This window comes from Silurus aristotelis (genome assembly GCF_946808225.1).
Source record: "Silurus aristotelis genome assembly, chromosome: 16".
Lineage (NCBI taxonomy): Eukaryota > Metazoa > Chordata > Actinopteri > Siluriformes > Siluridae > Silurus > Silurus aristotelis.
Window position 1 is genome coordinate 20,522,586 of NC_139589.1, and position 18,802 is coordinate 20,541,387.

Consider the following 18,802-nt stretch of genomic DNA (forward strand, 5'->3'; position numbering starts at 1 on the left):
AGAGACCAGACAGGATTTACACTTTTACTGTACTGCACTAGTGTTTATTCATTTATTTGTTCTTTATAAATTTTTATTGTGTTTTTTGCATTGTCTTTATTTGTTCTCCAATTGAAGGTTCACAAGGTTCACCATTGACCTGTTTAAGAGAACTAGTTAATTATTGGTTGATCTGATACCGTACACCTGCCTTTATTAGCACAATTTTTCGCAAGATTCATCTGCACAATTCATCAATTCAAGACACATTTACAAAAAAAAAAAGTTTAATAGAAATTTAAGCTTGACAGATGATAACTGGTTTAACTATTTTGCAATGAATGACTTATGCTTATGCTATTAATGAATGAATTCCTGTTTTGGGTGGTTAAAACAATTCAGATAAAACTGGAAAAATATATTTTGAACACGACAATTGTACACAATCAATTAAACGAATGTACTGAAGCATTTGCGATGTGATCAAAGCAACGAGAAATGCTTTTATGATGTGCACAAATGACTACATGATGTGGAGGTTGAAAAAGTAGTTTTGAGGTTTTTTTTTTCTGATCTGAGAAACATTTCAATGCAACTGAGAAAATCTCATAAATACATACTGATAGCATTGGCAGTGTGCTGTGGTATAAGAAGAATAAAACACAGTACTTTGTAAACTCACTGCTTTTAGTAAGAATGAATACATTTTCAATACTGTTCATACTTATATTCAATTATTTATTATTTTCCTTTATGTATCTCATGTTTTGTTCTTCCTGCTAAATCATGTAAATGTAACAAACACATCATGAAGTATGGCACAGCAGTTATATTTCCCTGTTATATTACATTTTAGCACCTGAGAAATTATTATTAAAAAATTTGACAACCAGCTGCAAAAATCACAATTAGTTTGAAAACCATAAGACCAAATGACACTATATAGACAAAAGTATTGGGACACCTGACCTTTCCTGCTATATGTGGTTCTTCTCCAAACTGTTACCACAAATCTGGAGGCACACAATGGTATAGGATGCGGTCTTTGGATGCAGTATAATAAGATTTTGCATTCACTTGGGACCTTGAAAACCCAAACCTGTTCCAGCATCACAATGCCCCTATGAAAAAAGTGAGCTCCATGAAATATAGTTTACATGAATTGGAGAGGAAGATCTTAAGTGGCCTGCTACAGAGCTCAGATTTTACCGCTACTGAACACCTTTGGGATCAATGTGAATGCTGACTGCACCCCAGGCCTTCTCACCTCACCTACATCACTACCTGCCGTTACTAACACCCTTCTGGCTGATGAACACAAAAATCCATTAGCACACTCCAAAATGTAGTGAACCATCTTCCCAGAAAAGTGTAGGGAATTATAAGAGTAAATTGGGACTTTTTTGGTGTACGATGCTCAAAAATCACATACCATAATTATGACCAGGTGTCCGCAAACTTTTGGCAATATAGTGCACATAATGCTAAGCACTGTCAGGGGAAAATCATTTCAAACTGTCTAATTTGTCATTTAAAGATCAGGTTCAAGCTGTGTTCTCTTCAAAACACATTGTTTTAATATAAAGGCTTCTATAGCAAATAGGAAAGTAGGAAAACTTTATTATATCGATACGTACCCAGATGTATCATGAGTGTAAATATCATTTGGAAACAATTTATGGTTCTTCAGTTAAACACTGTGCAACCACATAGTGGTCACATTAACACTCTGTCATGCACTTGACCCCCCCCCCCCCCCCTTACAAAAAAAAAAAAGGATACTAATGAGTGTAAACAGAAATGATGTTTCGTTTGTTGAGAAGCACAAGTAAAAATGTGCTCGTTTAAAGTGTCATTAATGTGTAATGAGGATTAGAAAGGGCATGAGGTACAACCCACAGGTCTTCCTTACATCCTCGTGTTATACAGTTTACCTCTTTCTACTTTCGCTCCCATTTCTGTGTGAGGTTATACAATTTAAAATTATCTCAATCTCTCTCTCTCTCTTTCTCTCTCTCTCTCTTTCTCTCTCTCTCTCTCTCTCTCTCTCTCTCTCTCTCTCTCACACACACACACACACACACACACACACACACACACACACACACACACACACACACACACACACACACACACTTTAGCTGAAACACACTGGGCCCACAGTGAAGCCAAACTCATGTGAAAAGCTGCTGCTGGCAAACACTGCGATGTCCCGCAGTGGGAGCAGGTCTTTATCCACAAACTGAAACACAGACTCCCGGGGCCCTGGATCCACTTCCTTAGCAGGCTGAAAGCGCACACATACACACACACACACACACACACACACACACACACACACACACACACACACACACACACACACACACACACACATATGTTAGTGTTTACACCTAATGCTGAATGTCTGACTTTACAAAAAAATTTTTATAAATCGTTAATAAACCAAATATATATTATATAAAAAAATCACTTGATTGACTTGCACATGAATCTTATTAACAATGGATCAAATTAAAACCATTTTAACCATATTGGTTACACTTGACAATGGTCCTAATGGTATTTAGTCCTCACTTTATCTTAACTAATCCATTAGTCAGGTTTAAATCAGCCTTCAAAGTTTTACCTCTCATGCTAATCATGGTCATATTTGTGTTACTATCAGTGCCATCATGTTTTTCTAGAGTGCTAAGCATCGGGAATTTTGTCTCTTTCTGTCTTAAAAAAAAGCAATTTTCCTGTTGCTTTTAAACAAATTTGCGAATTCTTTGGTACATTCGTTTAATTGATTGTGTAAAATTGTCTGCTGATTACTACATTATTAATTATTTATGTCGTGTTGATCAAAATATATTATACAGGTTTCATCTGGATAGTCTTAACCCCCAAAACATTTAGGCATCAACTCATTGCACAAGTCATTGACTGCAAAATGGTTGTCATCATCTATCACCTAAAAGTGCTATTCAACTTTCTAATTTTTTTTTATGTGACTTAAATTGGTGAATTGTGCAGGCGAATTGTGAATTACACTAATGAAGGCGAGTGAATGGTATCAGATCCAATGATCAACTAGTTCTCTACAATAGGTCAAAGGTTTGCCAATTTTACGAATGATTCGAAAACTGCTCCGAACCAACCGAGAAAAGCTCTTCAGCACTAAAACCTTAAAACACCTCAAAAATACTTTTATCTAAATCTTGTATTGTTAGTAAGTCTTGTGTACCACACAGTCCTGAAGGGCCCCTTGGTAGCTCTGCTGCACTGAGCTGGTCAGGAAGCGTGCTTGTCGCTGTGTTTGCCCCAGTCTGTGTCCCGGATAGCAGGAGTACGTCACTCTCTGCTCCGCCGAGGTGCTCTGAAGTCTCAGAAAACGGATCTGCACCACTGTGAGCCCTATGTATTCAAACTGGCCGAAGAGCAGAGACGAAGGCTTATTATCTGATATAGAAAGCCTTTACTGTGAGGTGGTATCAAAAAGTTTCAAGACTAATGGTGCTAACTGGTGCTATTCTGACCAGGAACATGTTCATCATTGATATGTTTATAACACTGAGATGTTTGACACGGCATACGTAGATGCTGCAACGAGTCGTTCAAGGTGTTTTCCGATTTAAGAGATGAAAGAACGGAAGATGAAGATGAGAGATCAGGAAGACCTTCAATGAGCTCAACCCCCCGAAAATGTCGAAACCATTTGACATGATGATTGGTTCCTGCGGACTTCTCCCTCTTTTTAAAGATGAAGATCGAGCTTGAAGGTCGCTGTTTTGACACCATTGCAGAAATCCAGTGGCAATCGTGAAAAGTGCTTGACGCGCTTTGAAAAAAAAAACTTAGAACACTGGGAGCGCTGTATTGCTGTGCAAGGGGACTATTTTAAAGGTGATAGTGTATAAACGTAGATAAATACGAGAGCTGGAAACTCTCGAAACGTTTTGATACCACCTTGTATATCCTTCAGTAGCAAATCCTTAAGAGCAACATATTAATTCACAAAACAGAATAAATCTGCTTACCGTAAAACCCCTCTCTCGAGAACTGAGCCAGTAGAACGCATTATCTGATACAGAGTCATTCAACCATGCTCTCATTGGTAGCTGTGGGAAATAAAAATTATGGCTTTTAGAATTTCATTCCAGAAAATATTATCAATAATATGATAGAGTGTGAGCTTCTGGCAATAACATGCAGTCACCTGTGCCATTCTGGGGTAAAGGCAAGTCTCTGTCTTTGACTCTGAGAAGTTACAAAAAGCCAAAAGAGCATCTACGGGGCTGCCCTGATTTGGGTCGATATAATAGAAACCTGCAATTATAACAGTTGTAATAACTTTTGAAAACATGTTACTTGTATACAGTATATATAATTTTAGTTATGTCAAGGTTTTTAAATGAATATGTGCTTCTCACATGCGATTTCTCAGGTGTAAATTGTTTTGTCTACTACTATTAGAAAATGAAATACACTTGGTTTACAACAGTAACTTAATTTTAGAAATATTAATGCGGTCTATATAGCCAGAGTATATACATTAGATTTGTGTGCATTACTATGCGTTGTTCTAACTGAATAGAATTTGTGAGTACAACATCAGTATTTTGTGTGGGTGGGACACTGTTACAGCTGGTAATGCAATTTGACATCAAGGGGTTCAAAAGGTAACCGCAATTTAATCCTGTGTCCATGGTTTCTCATCCAGAGTGTATTACTGCCTCATCCTCAGTGATCCTGAGATAAATTAACTACATCCTGAACCTGAAGATAAAGTGCTTTTTAAAGTTTTATGAATAAATATATTGTGTTCTGGCTTCTGGGTCCTTTAGCTGAGATATTCCATTATTTTTTGGTTTTCATGCACATCCTTATTTCTGTTTTCTGCCCATATAATAATTAAAGGCAGTCTCAGGCAGTCTCGGATCAGTTGTATTTGTTGTGTTTACAAATACCCTATGGAACCAAAAGGTATAAACACACCAGGGTTCAATTTAAAAAGACCAAATATTGAAAAGGGAAAAGTGCCCTCAGAAGTGACTGGTGTTGAACTGAAAGACGCTGACTAAATCAACACCGGCATTATAAGGTGATGGGGTTCTGACCACTGGTGTAGTTGGGGTGGCAGAGCCACAGTTCCATGCAAGTTGAAGCTGGTCGCTCTTTAGTGCCATCAGGAGGATCCAGCAACAGCCTCAGGTCATGGAACAGAGAATCCAAAAGTACCTGGATGAGTGAGTAGTTCGGCTTGTCTGAGACATACATAAGATCCTGTTGGGGAGAAAAAGAAGAAAACTTATATACTGTAAACACAGAAAAAAGGTAAAAACATCAAAATGTGATTGTACACCATGCCAGGCTGTGCCACACCCTTATATACATAGAAGTCTACATTCTAGGCTGGCACAACTGAATTTAGTTTGAAAATTGACAGTCATGTGCAGTGGTCTTCTTATCTTGCTTTCATTCGACCCATTTTCCTGTCACTTGTCTGTTTTCTAATTTGTTCACATGTTCTATTTAGCCTTCAAATTAAAGTTTGCTTCTATATACCTACATGTTGTTTTTTGTTGTGATAAAGAATTAATAGTAATTACTGTTTTACTCAATTGCATTCTGCCTCTAACTACTCAATTTCTTTTTATTGCAAATACATCCAGCATCCAAACCATGTTTTGAATGTCTGTTTCAACCTTTATCCTTCAAAATAGAGAATTAAGCAAAAAGGAGTGACTTGCTTTAATCTGGTTCATAGTGAGGTTCACTGAGAGGCCTGGCGGTCCTGGAGGTCCGGGTGGTCCCTAAATAAAATAATAATAATTAAACCATCAAAGAGGAAAGACGACAGAGGGAGTTCACTGTACGCTGAAAGAGAAGCCACATACATGCAATGCCATGGAAGTTTGGAAACACTTAGTCTTTTATGATTTTTAAGAAACACATGCAATGCTGCTTTTGTTTATATGCAACGAAGTCATTTACCACTAAGAAAAGATCGTTCAGCCAATGGTGTTCTTCATTCTGCGTAAGTTGGATATTTCTTTCTGACCTTGCTTTCTAGTTAATCCCAGAGCAGTTCAATAGGATTAGGTACAGTGACCGGGCAGGCCATTCCATAATAGATAACACTCCACACAAAGGTTTGCTCTCTAAATAACACTTACAGAGCTTAGACAAATGCAAGGTCATTGTCCTGTTGTATGGTGAAGTTGGTTCCAGTCCAGAGGAAATTGAATGATGTTGAAGTATAGGAAGGCTGTAAATGTTGGTTCAGTATTCCTTTCACTTGTAATACAGTAAGTCTCCAACCTTCTCTGCTCCAAAACAACCTGAAACCATTAAGCTTCTATCTACATGTTTGACCGTGGGTGTCTGCCAACATCTTCTTTCCTGTTCTCCATCTTACATAAGTTCTTCTGTTACAGACAAAAATTTACAATTTGGACTCATATGTCCGTAGAACTTTGCTCCAGTCATTAAATGGTCAATTCCTGTGTGCCTTTTACTATGTTTGTTGCATATAAGCACAAAGATCATGCACGTTCTGGCAAAACCATACAAGGTTACAATATGTGTTTTCAAACTTTTGACAGGCACTTTATTATCTGAAAGGCAAAATATTTGTTTTTTGAAAGAAAAATGCATTTCAGCAGTCCTCAGAACAATTCTTTTTGATTATACTTATTTTTTTCAACATTCAAAGCTCGTCTCTGATTAAAATGCCTTTCCTAGGACTAGAATACTTATTTTCGTATTTTATTTACACCTTTTCATTAATGATAACACTCAATTTGCATGCAAGGCTTTTGAAATGTACTGTTTGTCAGTACTAAGGAACTACCGCTGAATGAGAAGCAGTCTGATATAAAAAGCTATAACAACAAAATAGCCTATGTTCGTAATTCACTTACTGGAAGGCCCCTTTTTCCAGCTGGCCCAGAAGCCCCCTGAAAACCTTTCAAACCCTGCAAACACAGCACAGCATTATCACCATTCTATACAGTGCATGCATATACTGCACTGTAAATATACATAATGGAGTTTTAAAAGATGCATCCTGTGGTTGAGAAAATAAAAAAGGGAACATTTTTCCTTTTAACCAATTTCTGTCAGATAATTGATATTTACTTTTCAGACGTCCCCTCCTGAAGTGTGTTGTTCTGATACCTAATCAAACATTTTCCACAATGGGAACTCGTGTCAAATTTTCTAATAAAAAAATAAATAAAAATCATACCTTTGTTCCAAACAAGCCCTGCAGAGTAGAAGAAATTAAAATGTCACTCAGATTTGTCCTAAGATGTTTAACTAAGATGTTAAGATGAACATATTACAATTTCAATCTACATTTTTCAAGCCGATATCCACAAAATAGTCCTTAGGTCCTGTTTTTGCTATTATACACCGATCAGGCATGACATTGTAACATTATAACATTATGACAGGTGAAGAGAATAACACTGATTATCTCTTAATCATGGCACTTGTTAGTAGGTGGGAGATATTAGGCAGCAATGACCATAATGTCCTTAAAGTTGAGGTGTTAGAAGCAGGAAAAATGGGCAAGCGTAAGGGTTTGAGCAAGTTTGACAAGGGCCAAATTGTGATGTCTAGACGACTGGGTCAAAGCATCTCTGAAACTGCAGCTCTGCAGGAACAGTGGTGAACCAGCGACAGGGTAATGGGCAGCCAACAAACTAAAGTTTAAATTGCTGAAGAAGTTAAATGCTGTTAATGCTTGAAGGGTCAGACCCCAGAAGGAGGACCAATAAAAATATTAGGCAGGTGGTCATAATGTTATGCCTGATTGGTGTATGAAAATCAATTGCCTGATACATACAGTACGATTAAATTTTTTTTAAAGTGCTAATATTTTCAAAAATAAGCACTCAATACTCACAGGAAGTCCAGGTATACCAGGCATCCCTCTTGGACCAGACAGACCATTACTGCCCTACAGACAGACATATAACCATCAATATATATATATATATATATATATAAAAAAAAGTTGGACTGGAGAAAAGAACACAATGGTTTAGACATAATTATGTATTTTTGTCAGTGGATTTGTATCATTTAAATGATTATAATTTTTTTTACTATTTTTAATAGTTTTTATTGTCAAAATATCGCTGCATGTATCATTTATAGTGTCGGTACCTTATCCCCCTTTGGACCCGGAAATCCAGGTGGGCCCACAGCACCTTGGCTTCCCTAGAGCACAGACAAATTGATAAAAATTTTTAAAAGTGTCTGTGATTGCACCAAATTAAATTGATTGAGGTGACCTTTACCCTTAAGCCATCTTTTCCTGGTGGACCAGGTGGCCCTTGATCACCATTCTCTCCCTGCCAAAACAGATATTAATAAGTGTTTCATAGTCATGAGTACAGTAAAGTTTTTATCAAAGTTTCTGCTGTGCTGTACCTCTTCTCCTTTTGCACCTTCTTCACCTTTCTCTCCTCTCGGGCCTATGATACCCTAAAAAAATGTTTGAACATTAATGCTATTAGCACACAAGTCACTTTTTTTTAGTACAAGACATTATAATTAAAATAAATTATTTTCTATTTTTTCTATTCTATTTTATTTGTTTTATATTTTATTCTATTTTCAGGGTTTTTTTTATTTTATTTTTTTTTTTATTCGATTTTCTGTTTTTTTCTTTTCTATTTTCTGTTACAAAGACCAATTAGACCACTGTGATGTGATAACTGTTTTGGGGTTTGGGGGAAATGGAGCAGACTTACCATAGACCCCTCCCATCCTGGATGTCCTTGTTCACCAATCTCTCCTTTTGCTCCCTATTAGATACCCAAGAAAATTTCGAGATTCTGAAACTTTCTGAATCATTATCAATTTTTATAGTATAAATGGTTACTATATTAATAATAATAATAATAATAATAATAATAATAATAATAATAATAATAATAATAATAATAATTGATAATGTCAGATATCAAGCAATATTCTTTTTTTACAAGCAACAATTCTATAGTTACATTTGATCCAACCAATGAATTCAAACCTTCTCTCCTCTTGGTCCTCTTAAGCCCCTTAAACCAGCTTTGCCTCTTTTTCCCTTAAAAAAATTAAATAAAATTCAGTTATCATTTATTAGCATATTTGTCTTTCTTTGTCAAGGACCAACTCTACCAGTTGTTACTTATAATGTAACAAAATTAAACTTTTTCACATGTTTATACTTTTGCTGCTGGAAATAGTTTTCACAGGTGAGATTTATTTTACTTTATTATTACTTTACTGTAATGATGATGCAGTGAAAAAGGGCCAAAATAAAATGACACTGTTTATGAGAAGTGTTGTACAGCTACTACAAATAAAGTAAATTGAAACTTTTTGCTACCTGACTGGAAATATTTAAAGGCATGATGCTGGTAAGCTTACCTTCCTACCAGTGAGACCCATATTTCCTGGTGGTCCATTAATGCCATCATCTCCCTAAGACACACAAGCACTTTCATTAGCTGACATTTGCAACCTTTCTAAGCTTAATTACACTGTGCAAAGTTTAAACATTGTCCTCTAAGGTGATAGAAAAAAGCACTAGCAGAAGTAATTTGGAAAGGACAAAGAGATTAAGCCAGAATGAAAATCCCACTATGACCTTACCTTGTCTCCTTTGATGCCTTGTCTTCCCTCTGGTCCTGGTTGACCCATTCTTCCCTGCAACAATAAAAACTCATTAAGAAGGTGGACAAAACATGCTGAAAAATTGATAAATAGACAAACTCGGGTTTGAATTTGCACAAATTACATTGTGTTATTTTTGCATACAGATTCTTAAATGTCTCTGCATTGGTCATTTTAAGGACATAAACTATAATTAATAAATAAAAACGTTTTTTGGTAGTGTTTTTTTCCAAACATTAATTGTCAGAGTTAGTTTGAGTTCTTAAAAAAGATGGCAAATAGTAAATGCCTGTTGTACTTTTAAAATGCTGCTTTCAAGCATTCGATATTTTATAAGTGGAATGTGTGATACAGAAAAGTACAAAGACATTCTTGGAGATCTTGGAGATTGTAATTAGTAATTTCCTGTGTATATTCGTGGCAGTCATACAAGTGTTTCCCTGTGTGTTTTCTTTCGGAAATCAATACCCTTTCATTTCTGAGAGCAAGATTTTCCTGGGCTGAGGGAATATCTAACATCTTAACAACAGGATACTAATTTAAATTTGTAAAGCCTGTCATTAAAGCAAGTTGCAAACCACCTGTATTTTTCTTACTTAATGTTTTAAAATGTTAGAGTGTGTGATAAGCCAACACGTTGCAATTTTTCATTACACTTGCTTGTGATATTAGACTCTTTAGCTGCTTAGTTTAGCTGGATGCAAGAGGAATTTGTTTCTCAAAACACATTAATTAATAAAAGACCGTCAGTCTATACTTACCTCTGCTCCTGGTGGACCTGGTGGTCCCTGAAGTCCTGCTTCTCCTGGGGGCCCCTGGGAAACAGATGGTGTGAAGGATGTACTGTGAGAAAATTCATGAAGCTTTTGGTGCCAATGTACACAAATGTTTAAAAGAAAATAAATGGATATGCAAACCTCAAGACCAGGCAATGCAGGGGGTCCTTGAATACCTGGAAGGCCGTCTGGTCCCTGGAAAACACATATAATTTAAATATATACAGCATTTATTAAACAGAATTTCTAACAACATGCATGTATAGTGGTTAATTACCTGCTCTGCTGGTTCCCCTGGGTCTCCTGCATCTCCTTTCTCTCCATCTAGACCTGCATAGCCTTTAGGGCCAGCATCTCCTTTAGGACCTACAGGCCCATCAGAACCCTGTATGTATTTCAGACATTTAAAGACAATTACTAGATAAATTTGCAAATTATACAAACACTAACAGAGCGGTAACGGATGTAAACCTGTGGTCCGGGCTTTCCAGTGTCTCCTCTCACTCCTGCCACACCAGCTATTCCCTAATTTAAACAAAGAAATTATTTGCATGCAAATATATAGTCTTTTTATAATGAACATAATTTTTTTGGAAAAAATTCAAATATTCTTGTTAGGCATATCATTGAAAAAGAACCATCAAACAAGATTTGGTTTGATGCTCTCTGATGCCATGCACAGATGTTAAGGGATGTTTAGAGAATCATACCCGAGGCCCGGTATTTCCAGGCATGCCGGGCAAGCCCGATGGCCCAATGTCTCCCTAAAAGTAAGAACACACATGTTTGTTCGGTGAATTTTTATAAGGGTTTACAATCGCATGAAATATATCATTTTTATTGCACCCATCAGGTATTAGCCCCTGACAGGTTTTAGCATGCTGGCTGTTATTATGTCACCATTATTAATAGCCCAAACCTAGGTGTGTTATACCAGATTCTGTTTATATAAATGCATCGAGTATAATTTTTGTAGTTCAGGTTAAAATTAATGGTCTCTTACAAAATGTTCTATCATGTCTAATGGTCTCTTATAATACACTATATGGTATATAGCAGTAATGGGACACCTGACTTTCATGTCCACATGTGGTTCTTTTTCAAACTTTTATCACAAAGGTAAAGGCACGCATTTGTATAGGGTGTCTTTGGATGTGTTAAAACGTTTCCATTTACTTGAACTAGGAGACCCAAACCTGTTCCAGCATGACAATGCCATTGTGCACACAGCCACCTTCTTGAAGATATGCTTCGCATGGCTTGGAGTGGAAGATCTCCTGCTACAGTAGAGAGCTCTGACCTCAACCCTTATTGAACACCTTTGGGATGAACACCTTTATCAGTACCTGGCTTTACTAAAACTCTTGTGTGTGAATGAATATAAATCTCTACAAGTACACTTTAAAGTCTAGAGCAACATCTTCCCGGAAGAGTGGAGGTAATTTAGGAGCAAATCAGGACTAAATGTGGAATGCGATGCTCAAAAAGCACATACCGTACTTATGACCAGGTGTCCACAAACATTTGGCAGTATAGTGTATGTTTTATCTGATAATTTACTAGTGAACACACTGGGTACATGAAATGCAGGCAACAGTAAAGTGAACTGACTTGCTGTGAGCATGAAGTTTTATTGCCCCATTCCAAAGATAGACAAAATATTACAGCGCTGGGGCTACAAAATAACAGGACACACTGTCATAACAAGGACACTGTGTCCCTGATGCTACACATTTCTCATATAGAGCGCTCTGATGATACTGTGCATAATGTGTTCTGTGACACTCTAAATATTTTTAAATTTGGAAATAAGATTCTGTCTTTATTCATATGTGCATTTGCTTCTTTTGACAGCAGGGCTTTACTGACAACAAAACAAAAGCAAAGCAGTTTTACAGGATAGAAGCTGTTTTATATTTGTGTTTATACCATAATCTATTTGAATACTTGATTTTCATTTGTGTGTGCATTCAAAAGAATTTTAATTAAAATCCTATGTTAATGTGCTGCCTAATAAACACCTATAATCATACGTAGAAGCATAGAGTCACAGTCACATCCAGAGTAAAGCACCGGTTGCAAACATTTACTAATGGCCTTATTTAGCCAAAAATATTATCTTTGAGTGTCATTCGGTTGATCTGAAGAATGCGATTGTTTAGAAAAAATATGGGCTGAGACGCAACAGGAATTTAACGAAGATAACGATAAAACAGAAATAAATGGCACAATTAATTAACACCAATAGCTTTTTCTTTTTCTTGGCTGAATACTTATTTAAACTGAATCCATTAAATGTAAACTTAGCACAGTTTTCATGTCTGTGCATGATTTAGAGCAGGCAGAAATGTGCAGTTACAAAATAACTGGCAACAAAATTAAGTATACCCTAAGTGATAACAGCTGCATGTCGTTTAACCATGCAAAGCCACATGTCCTATTCATCATGCTCATGTTTTTGTCTAATTGTACACAAAAACAAATTTGAGTATATTGTATTATAGCAGTTAATGAAAACTTGGTGCTTTAAGTACAATTCTCTTAAACTGACCACTGGATGTTCAACATGGCACTTTATGGCAAAGAACTCTCTGAGAATTTGAGAATAACTGTAGAATTGTTGCTTTTCACAAAGAGCCGAGGTGGAGTCCTCGTGCTGTGTGTGACAGAAAGCCTGCAATTTGCTAAAGATGACCTGTCCAAGAGCATGAATTACTGGAATACTGGTCTGATGAGACTAAGTTATACTTGTTTGGCTCAGATGGTCTCCAGCATGTGTCTTGCCTACAGTCAAGCATGGTGGTGGTAGCATCATGGTCTGGGGCTGCATGAGTGCTGCTGGTACTGGGGAGTTGCGGTGCATTGTTGGAAACATTGATTTCAAAATGTACTGTGACATTTTGAACCAGAACATGATGGCCTTTCTTTAGAAACTTGGCCGAATGACCGAATATTCCAACATGAATATGATCCCAAACACACCACCAAGATGACAACTGCCTTGCTGAGGAAGCTTAAGGTAATGAAGTGGCCACGACCTCCAGACCTGAACTTTATTGAGCAGCTGTGGGGCTCCTCAAGCAGAAGGTGGAATAGCGCCACGTTTCTAACATCCAGCAGCTCCACGGTGTCACGGTGTCAGGGAATAGAAGAGGATCCCTGCAATAACCTGTGCAGCTCTGGTGAATTCCTTGCCCAGTGGGATTAAGGCAGTGCTGGATATTAATGGTGCTTGCACAAAATATTGACACTTTGGACACAGTTTTGACGTGTTCACTTAGGGTGTACTCACTTTTGTTGCCAGCTCTTTTGACAATTATGGCTGTAAGTTGAGTTATTTTTAGAGGAGGGTAAATCTGTACTACTCTAAAGTATATTAAAGTTTCATTTCTACAGTATTGCCCTTTGAGAAGATAAAATAAAATGGTTGCTGAAATGTAAGGGGTGCACTCACTTTTGTGAGATACTGTAGATTAGGTGTGTAACGGTACACGTATTCGTACAAAAATTTCGGTACAGGACTTTCGGTTCAGTTCACATGTCTACTGAATGCAATCCTTTTTACGTGCGGAACATAAATAAACTCAGGAACATATTAGGTGGCAGACCACAATTTTGTTGCGTCTCCACCTCGCACTTTAATCGCATTTTTTAAAATTATTATTAAACTTGATGCTAACTCTTTTTTATAACCCCGTCATTGTTGTGTATGTTTTCGTGTCACTGTGGCTACTCACCATAAGATTTGTATAAGATCTGTATTACGCAAATGGGGCCTAAAAATGTAAACTATTGCATTATTTTATTATTCAATTCTATTTGTATATGATTTTATAAAATATCATTTGATATACTATTTACCCAAACAGGCATTTTTACAAATAAGTGAGTAAATAACCGACAAAGGGAATTAGTAAATAACTAAATGAATAACTGAATGATGACAGAGTGAGTGAATTATTAACTGAATAATTGAGTGACTGTCTAACTTAGTTATAAAGCAGGTTTATGTGATGCTCATTACAGCTGCTCCACGATGTAGGCAATAAACGATAGAGGTAGTATAGATATAGTTATATTTATAGATTTTCATGCCACATATATATTGTTATTATCTTGGGCAGTTATGTGCAATAATGCCAGTGCAATAATTAATAATTGTTTACATGTGCGATAACTTTTATAACTATTATTGTAGTCTGACTTTCTGCTATCTGTTTTCACTGCTGCTACGTTTCATGGTGCTACACATTTCATTTGACAATATATATAGCTTAATATGTATATTCATAAAAAAATTTCCTATGCGATCAATAAAGTTTTCTGATCCTGATTATCTAAAGTTCCATGCAGGTAAATTTTTTCTCCCTAAAGGTACAGTCAATGGAAATAACCCTAAAAGCTACACAGTTGGTCCTTGAATGTACACTAATACACTGCATATACAGTAAATGCCTAAATGAGATTCACAATAAATGTACAAAGGGCCTCGAAAACCTATTTACACTGCTCAAACAAAAGCTTCAAACAAATGTCCACTGGAGATTCCTAAACATACTGTCACTTGACAAAAACTATTGATAATTTACATAGGTTTCAGACCTGAATGCAAATAAATTGAGTACCTTTTCCCCTGGGGGTCCATTTGCCCCTACTGGCCCTGGTGATCCAACCCCACCCTTGTTGAAAAAAAGCACAAAAAAATAAACAGTTTGTTAAGATCAGCTTTATTATAAATCAAACTGATATAAAACAAGGTTAGACACTCACAGGAAGTCCTTTCAACCCAACAGCTCCAACGCCACCTCTAAGACCTGGTTCCGCCTGAGGACCAGGTAAGCAGAGTTATCTCCTTATTAACATGAAACAGCACATTATTGCAGAAAAAACTAAACACTATATCTATGACTAAATCTTTATTTTTGCTCTTACTATAAGACCAGTGTTGCCCTTGTCCCCTTTTGCTCCTCTCTCTCCTCGTTCTCCTACAGCTCCCCAGGGCCCTTCTAAACCAATCATCCCTTGGTGGCCTTTTTCACCCTGGAAAAACCCAAATCCGCAAAACTTTAATATAATAAGAGGTAATAAGAACAAGAATCAGATTTTTCGATACAATTGGTACAAATTGGGTGATTTAACTTCAACTTAAAATTTTTTTTAAATAATATTGCTCACTTTTTCCGCTACAGGCCCAGGGCCACCAGGATCTCCAGGTTTACCAACATCTCCCTTGATTAATACAAGATTCCAGACATTTGTTTTAGTAGTATTATGTGGCATTCATCCAGACCTTGGTTATACAGTTTGCTTAAAGTGAACCTCTATTTACCTCTTTACCCAGCAGCCCAGGTGGACCCTGCAGACCTTTTGTACCCTGTGGACCACTATCTCCTTTCTGTCCCTGGGGACCACTTTTACCACAGAGGCCTCTTTCTCCCTAGAAATAAACAAGAACAATCAATAACCTCTGAATCCAAGATCCCTGTAGCACAATAATGCTTAATTCATTTTTCACCTGACCTGATCCCCTTTTCTCCCCACTAACCCCTCAGGTCCGTCTGGGCCTGATGGACCCTAAAAAACATCAAAATGACATAATTAATCAAATGTGGCAACAAAATCTCTATTTGTTTGGTACATACTATAAAATCTGATCATCTGACCTGTTCACCTTCAAGTCCAGAAGGCCCCATGTCACCAAGAGGACCCAGTATTCCCTAGAAGTTCAATTTCATGTAAGTTATTCAAAAACTGAGCACAAATTAATTTGAGTTCAGCTCATAGTATTCTCACCTTCTCCCCTTTCTCCCCAGCTGGTCCAGACAACCCATTTTCACCTTGAGAGCCCTGAGGAAAAAATTTTACACTTTCATCAGGTACACTATTAAACACACCAATACACTGTGGCCATACAACATCACTCATAATGTCAGCGTTTTATTCAGGAAAAGGCTTATATAGATTTTCCATTTGTTGCACTTACTGGGGCACCTGGAGGCCCTCTTGGGCCTGGATCCCCTGGGGCTCCTTTTTTTCCATAAGGCCCTGGTCTTCCCATCATCCCATTGGCTCCCTGCAGCCCTGGGGGACCCTGCAAAGTATACCACCAGTTACAATATGTTACAGATTGTATGTGGTACAATTTTATTGTACCACAAAGTATTTAAATTTAAACAAAGTTTAAAGGTAAAGTTGTAAATTGCTTAACAAAGAAACAGGTTGGTGGCAGCTTACAGGTCATAGTTGAACCAAAACCTTGGCTAAGATTTGCCCTAGGCATAAATGAGTGTGCACATACTGTCCTGTGATAGATCCATCCCAAGTGTTTTCCTAAGTGTTTTCAATAAATTAGACATTTCTAAACTTTAAGTATTTAATTACCATTTTTTTGGGTTGATGGCGGACCAGTGGGGTTTGAAAATCCACCATATCTAAAGTGGAGAAAGTTTGAGAACCACTGCGATAATAGAATATGAACTATCAACTTTCTAATCTGGGTATTCTAAAACATTTAAGAATACATTTATTTGTATTCAGCTTGCTAAATGAGGCTAATTGTGTAGATGTTGATTTTAATGTACTTGTTCTTGCTTTTTGAGATAGTCTGTGCTACAATTTGGTGATTTTCATTTTGCCATACAACTATTACAATTCTCTGTAGGCTTGTCAGTACTCAAGCATGTCCTTGACCCTAATGCAATGACATCACTGCCCCAAAACACCAGAACACCACAACAGCACTTGAATCAGCAACTGCTTCAGCACCATGGACAGTGAACTAGGCAAATGATAGTAAAATGCTTAGGAAGCAAAATTCTATTTAAAATTAAATATTCAAAATATCAATGTATTTCTGTATTTAAATAAAAAATTTTTATTACCATACGTGCAACATATTTCAAAATTAAAATGAAAATGTATTAGCCACATTGATTCGATATGTGTAACAGGCAGAAATGGTCAAAATAATCATTTAAATGTTGTTTGTCCACAAATTAATTTAGACTCACGGTTAAGATGCTGTGGGATATTTGGCTGCCAAAGTGTCAATGCATTAAATGCATTTAAACACATTTACATCACCATTTTGCTACCTTTTTGCTATACCTTGTAGTCTGGTTTTCTGACATCTTTGTTCACCACTAGTACATTTCAGGCTGCTACACATTTTATTTCATGCTCAGAATGCATTTTGAAAAGCACATTGAATTATGCTACAAATATCCCAAGGTGTTATGATAAAAAAAATACAATCCTAAGTGTCCTAACCGTGAGTCTAAATGCATTTAGGACAAATAACATTTCCATTTCTGTTTGGACATGTTACACATGTCAAATCAATGTGGGTAGTACATTTTTATATTCATTTTGCAACTTACAAAGCGTTACAATTAGTAGGTAATTTTCATAATAAAACTACTGTTGGAAATGGCAAATGTAAATTATATAATTTTATATTAATTTCACTTTGCACATATAGGAATGTAAAATAAAAAAATTTATACAGAAATACCTTTTCAATTAAATTTTGAAAGCTAAGTTTAAGACAGGTAGTTACTATAGACTGTCCTTGTTTCAAGTATTTTTTATGAAATGGCTGAGAAATGTAAGTTACATTTTAAGAGTTAATTGAGAACTTTTCAGATGAATGAGCACTATTGTTCGTGCCTTAATTTTTTTTTCGGATATCCTATTTTAATGAATATGTGAATGATTATGGTGGTACGCATTTGGAAAGAAATATATTAAATAAAATATGACTTACACATGCTCCTTCTATTCCTTGAGGTCCAGGATCTCCTTGTCTGCCCTGAGGAGATGCAATGAGATGCAATAAGTAATGAATAATTCAATGTGTTATAAAAATATAGAAGAAGTGATAGATGTTAGCACTACTGGCATTTGCATTACAAATGAGCATTAAAAACATTGAAGCACACTGTAGTCTCTATGGTGATTATGTTTTGTAATAAAGAATCTCACTTGTGGTCCTGGAGGTCCTCTTTCTCCTGGTGTTCCTGTTGTTCCCTTGAAAACAACATAAGTCCTACATGTTCATATATACCCTAAATCTGACTTTTTATCTGATGCAGATATACAGAAATAAATATTATATATAATCAGAAGATTTACTGAAGGTCCAGGCTTTCCAATTGGTCCTGGGGGTCCTTTCACTCCAGCTTCTCCCTATTGTTTACATACTTTGATCAATTTTTTTTCTTACAATTTTGAAGTTTTACACTTATGACTATTATATAACAATATTATGCATATGAAATTGTAGTCACCCGTTCTCCTACGTGTCCCGGTCTTCCTCGTGTGCCTGTGCTTCCGGGGAAACCCTTAGGGTGAAGAAAAACACTATAAGACTGCTGTCTTATGAAAGCTAA

General features: G+C 36.5%; 1 protein-coding gene across 2 annotated transcripts in view; it reads right to left on the minus strand.

The window, feature by feature from the left end:
* Window positions 1–1,763: 1,763 nt before the first annotated feature.
* The window catches only part of LOC310738707 (uncharacterized protein), a 71,809-nt gene continuing 54,770 nt past the window's right edge, over window positions 1,764–18,802 (minus strand). For both annotated transcript variants that reach the window (XM_083563937.1, XM_083563938.1), the window contains 34 exons: window positions 18,701–18,754; window positions 18,546–18,599; window positions 18,396–18,440; window positions 18,178–18,222; window positions 16,396–16,503; window positions 16,206–16,259; window positions 16,076–16,129; window positions 15,933–15,986; window positions 15,742–15,849; window positions 15,588–15,641; window positions 15,345–15,452; window positions 15,183–15,236; window positions 15,038–15,091; window positions 11,123–11,176; window positions 10,884–10,937; window positions 10,690–10,797; window positions 10,554–10,607; window positions 10,398–10,451; window positions 9,616–9,669; window positions 9,391–9,444; window positions 9,011–9,064; window positions 8,730–8,783; window positions 8,407–8,460; window positions 8,274–8,327; window positions 8,140–8,193; window positions 7,877–7,930; window positions 7,214–7,231; window positions 6,888–6,941; window positions 5,715–5,777; window positions 5,082–5,247; window positions 4,181–4,290; window positions 4,002–4,082; window positions 3,209–3,391; window positions 1,764–2,266 (listed from right to left, as the gene is read on the minus strand). In XM_083563937.1, the coding sequence (XP_083420063.1) occupies window positions 2,117–2,266; window positions 3,209–3,391; window positions 4,002–4,082; window positions 4,181–4,290; window positions 5,082–5,247; window positions 5,715–5,777; window positions 6,888–6,941; window positions 7,214–7,231; window positions 7,877–7,930; window positions 8,140–8,193; window positions 8,274–8,327; window positions 8,407–8,460; window positions 8,730–8,783; window positions 9,011–9,064; window positions 9,391–9,444; window positions 9,616–9,669; window positions 10,398–10,451; window positions 10,554–10,607; window positions 10,690–10,797; window positions 10,884–10,937; window positions 11,123–11,176; window positions 15,038–15,091; window positions 15,183–15,236; window positions 15,345–15,452; window positions 15,588–15,641; window positions 15,742–15,849; window positions 15,933–15,986; window positions 16,076–16,129; window positions 16,206–16,259; window positions 16,396–16,503; window positions 18,178–18,222; window positions 18,396–18,440; window positions 18,546–18,599; window positions 18,701–18,754 (2,427 nt within the window). In that variant the 3' untranslated portion in view covers window positions 1,764–2,116. The remainder of the gene's footprint in view (window positions 2,267–3,208; window positions 3,392–4,001; window positions 4,083–4,180; window positions 4,291–5,081; window positions 5,248–5,714; window positions 5,778–6,887; window positions 6,942–7,213; window positions 7,232–7,876; window positions 7,931–8,139; window positions 8,194–8,273; window positions 8,328–8,406; window positions 8,461–8,729; window positions 8,784–9,010; window positions 9,065–9,390; window positions 9,445–9,615; window positions 9,670–10,397; window positions 10,452–10,553; window positions 10,608–10,689; window positions 10,798–10,883; window positions 10,938–11,122; window positions 11,177–15,037; window positions 15,092–15,182; window positions 15,237–15,344; window positions 15,453–15,587; window positions 15,642–15,741; window positions 15,850–15,932; window positions 15,987–16,075; window positions 16,130–16,205; window positions 16,260–16,395; window positions 16,504–18,177; window positions 18,223–18,395; window positions 18,441–18,545; window positions 18,600–18,700; window positions 18,755–18,802) is intronic.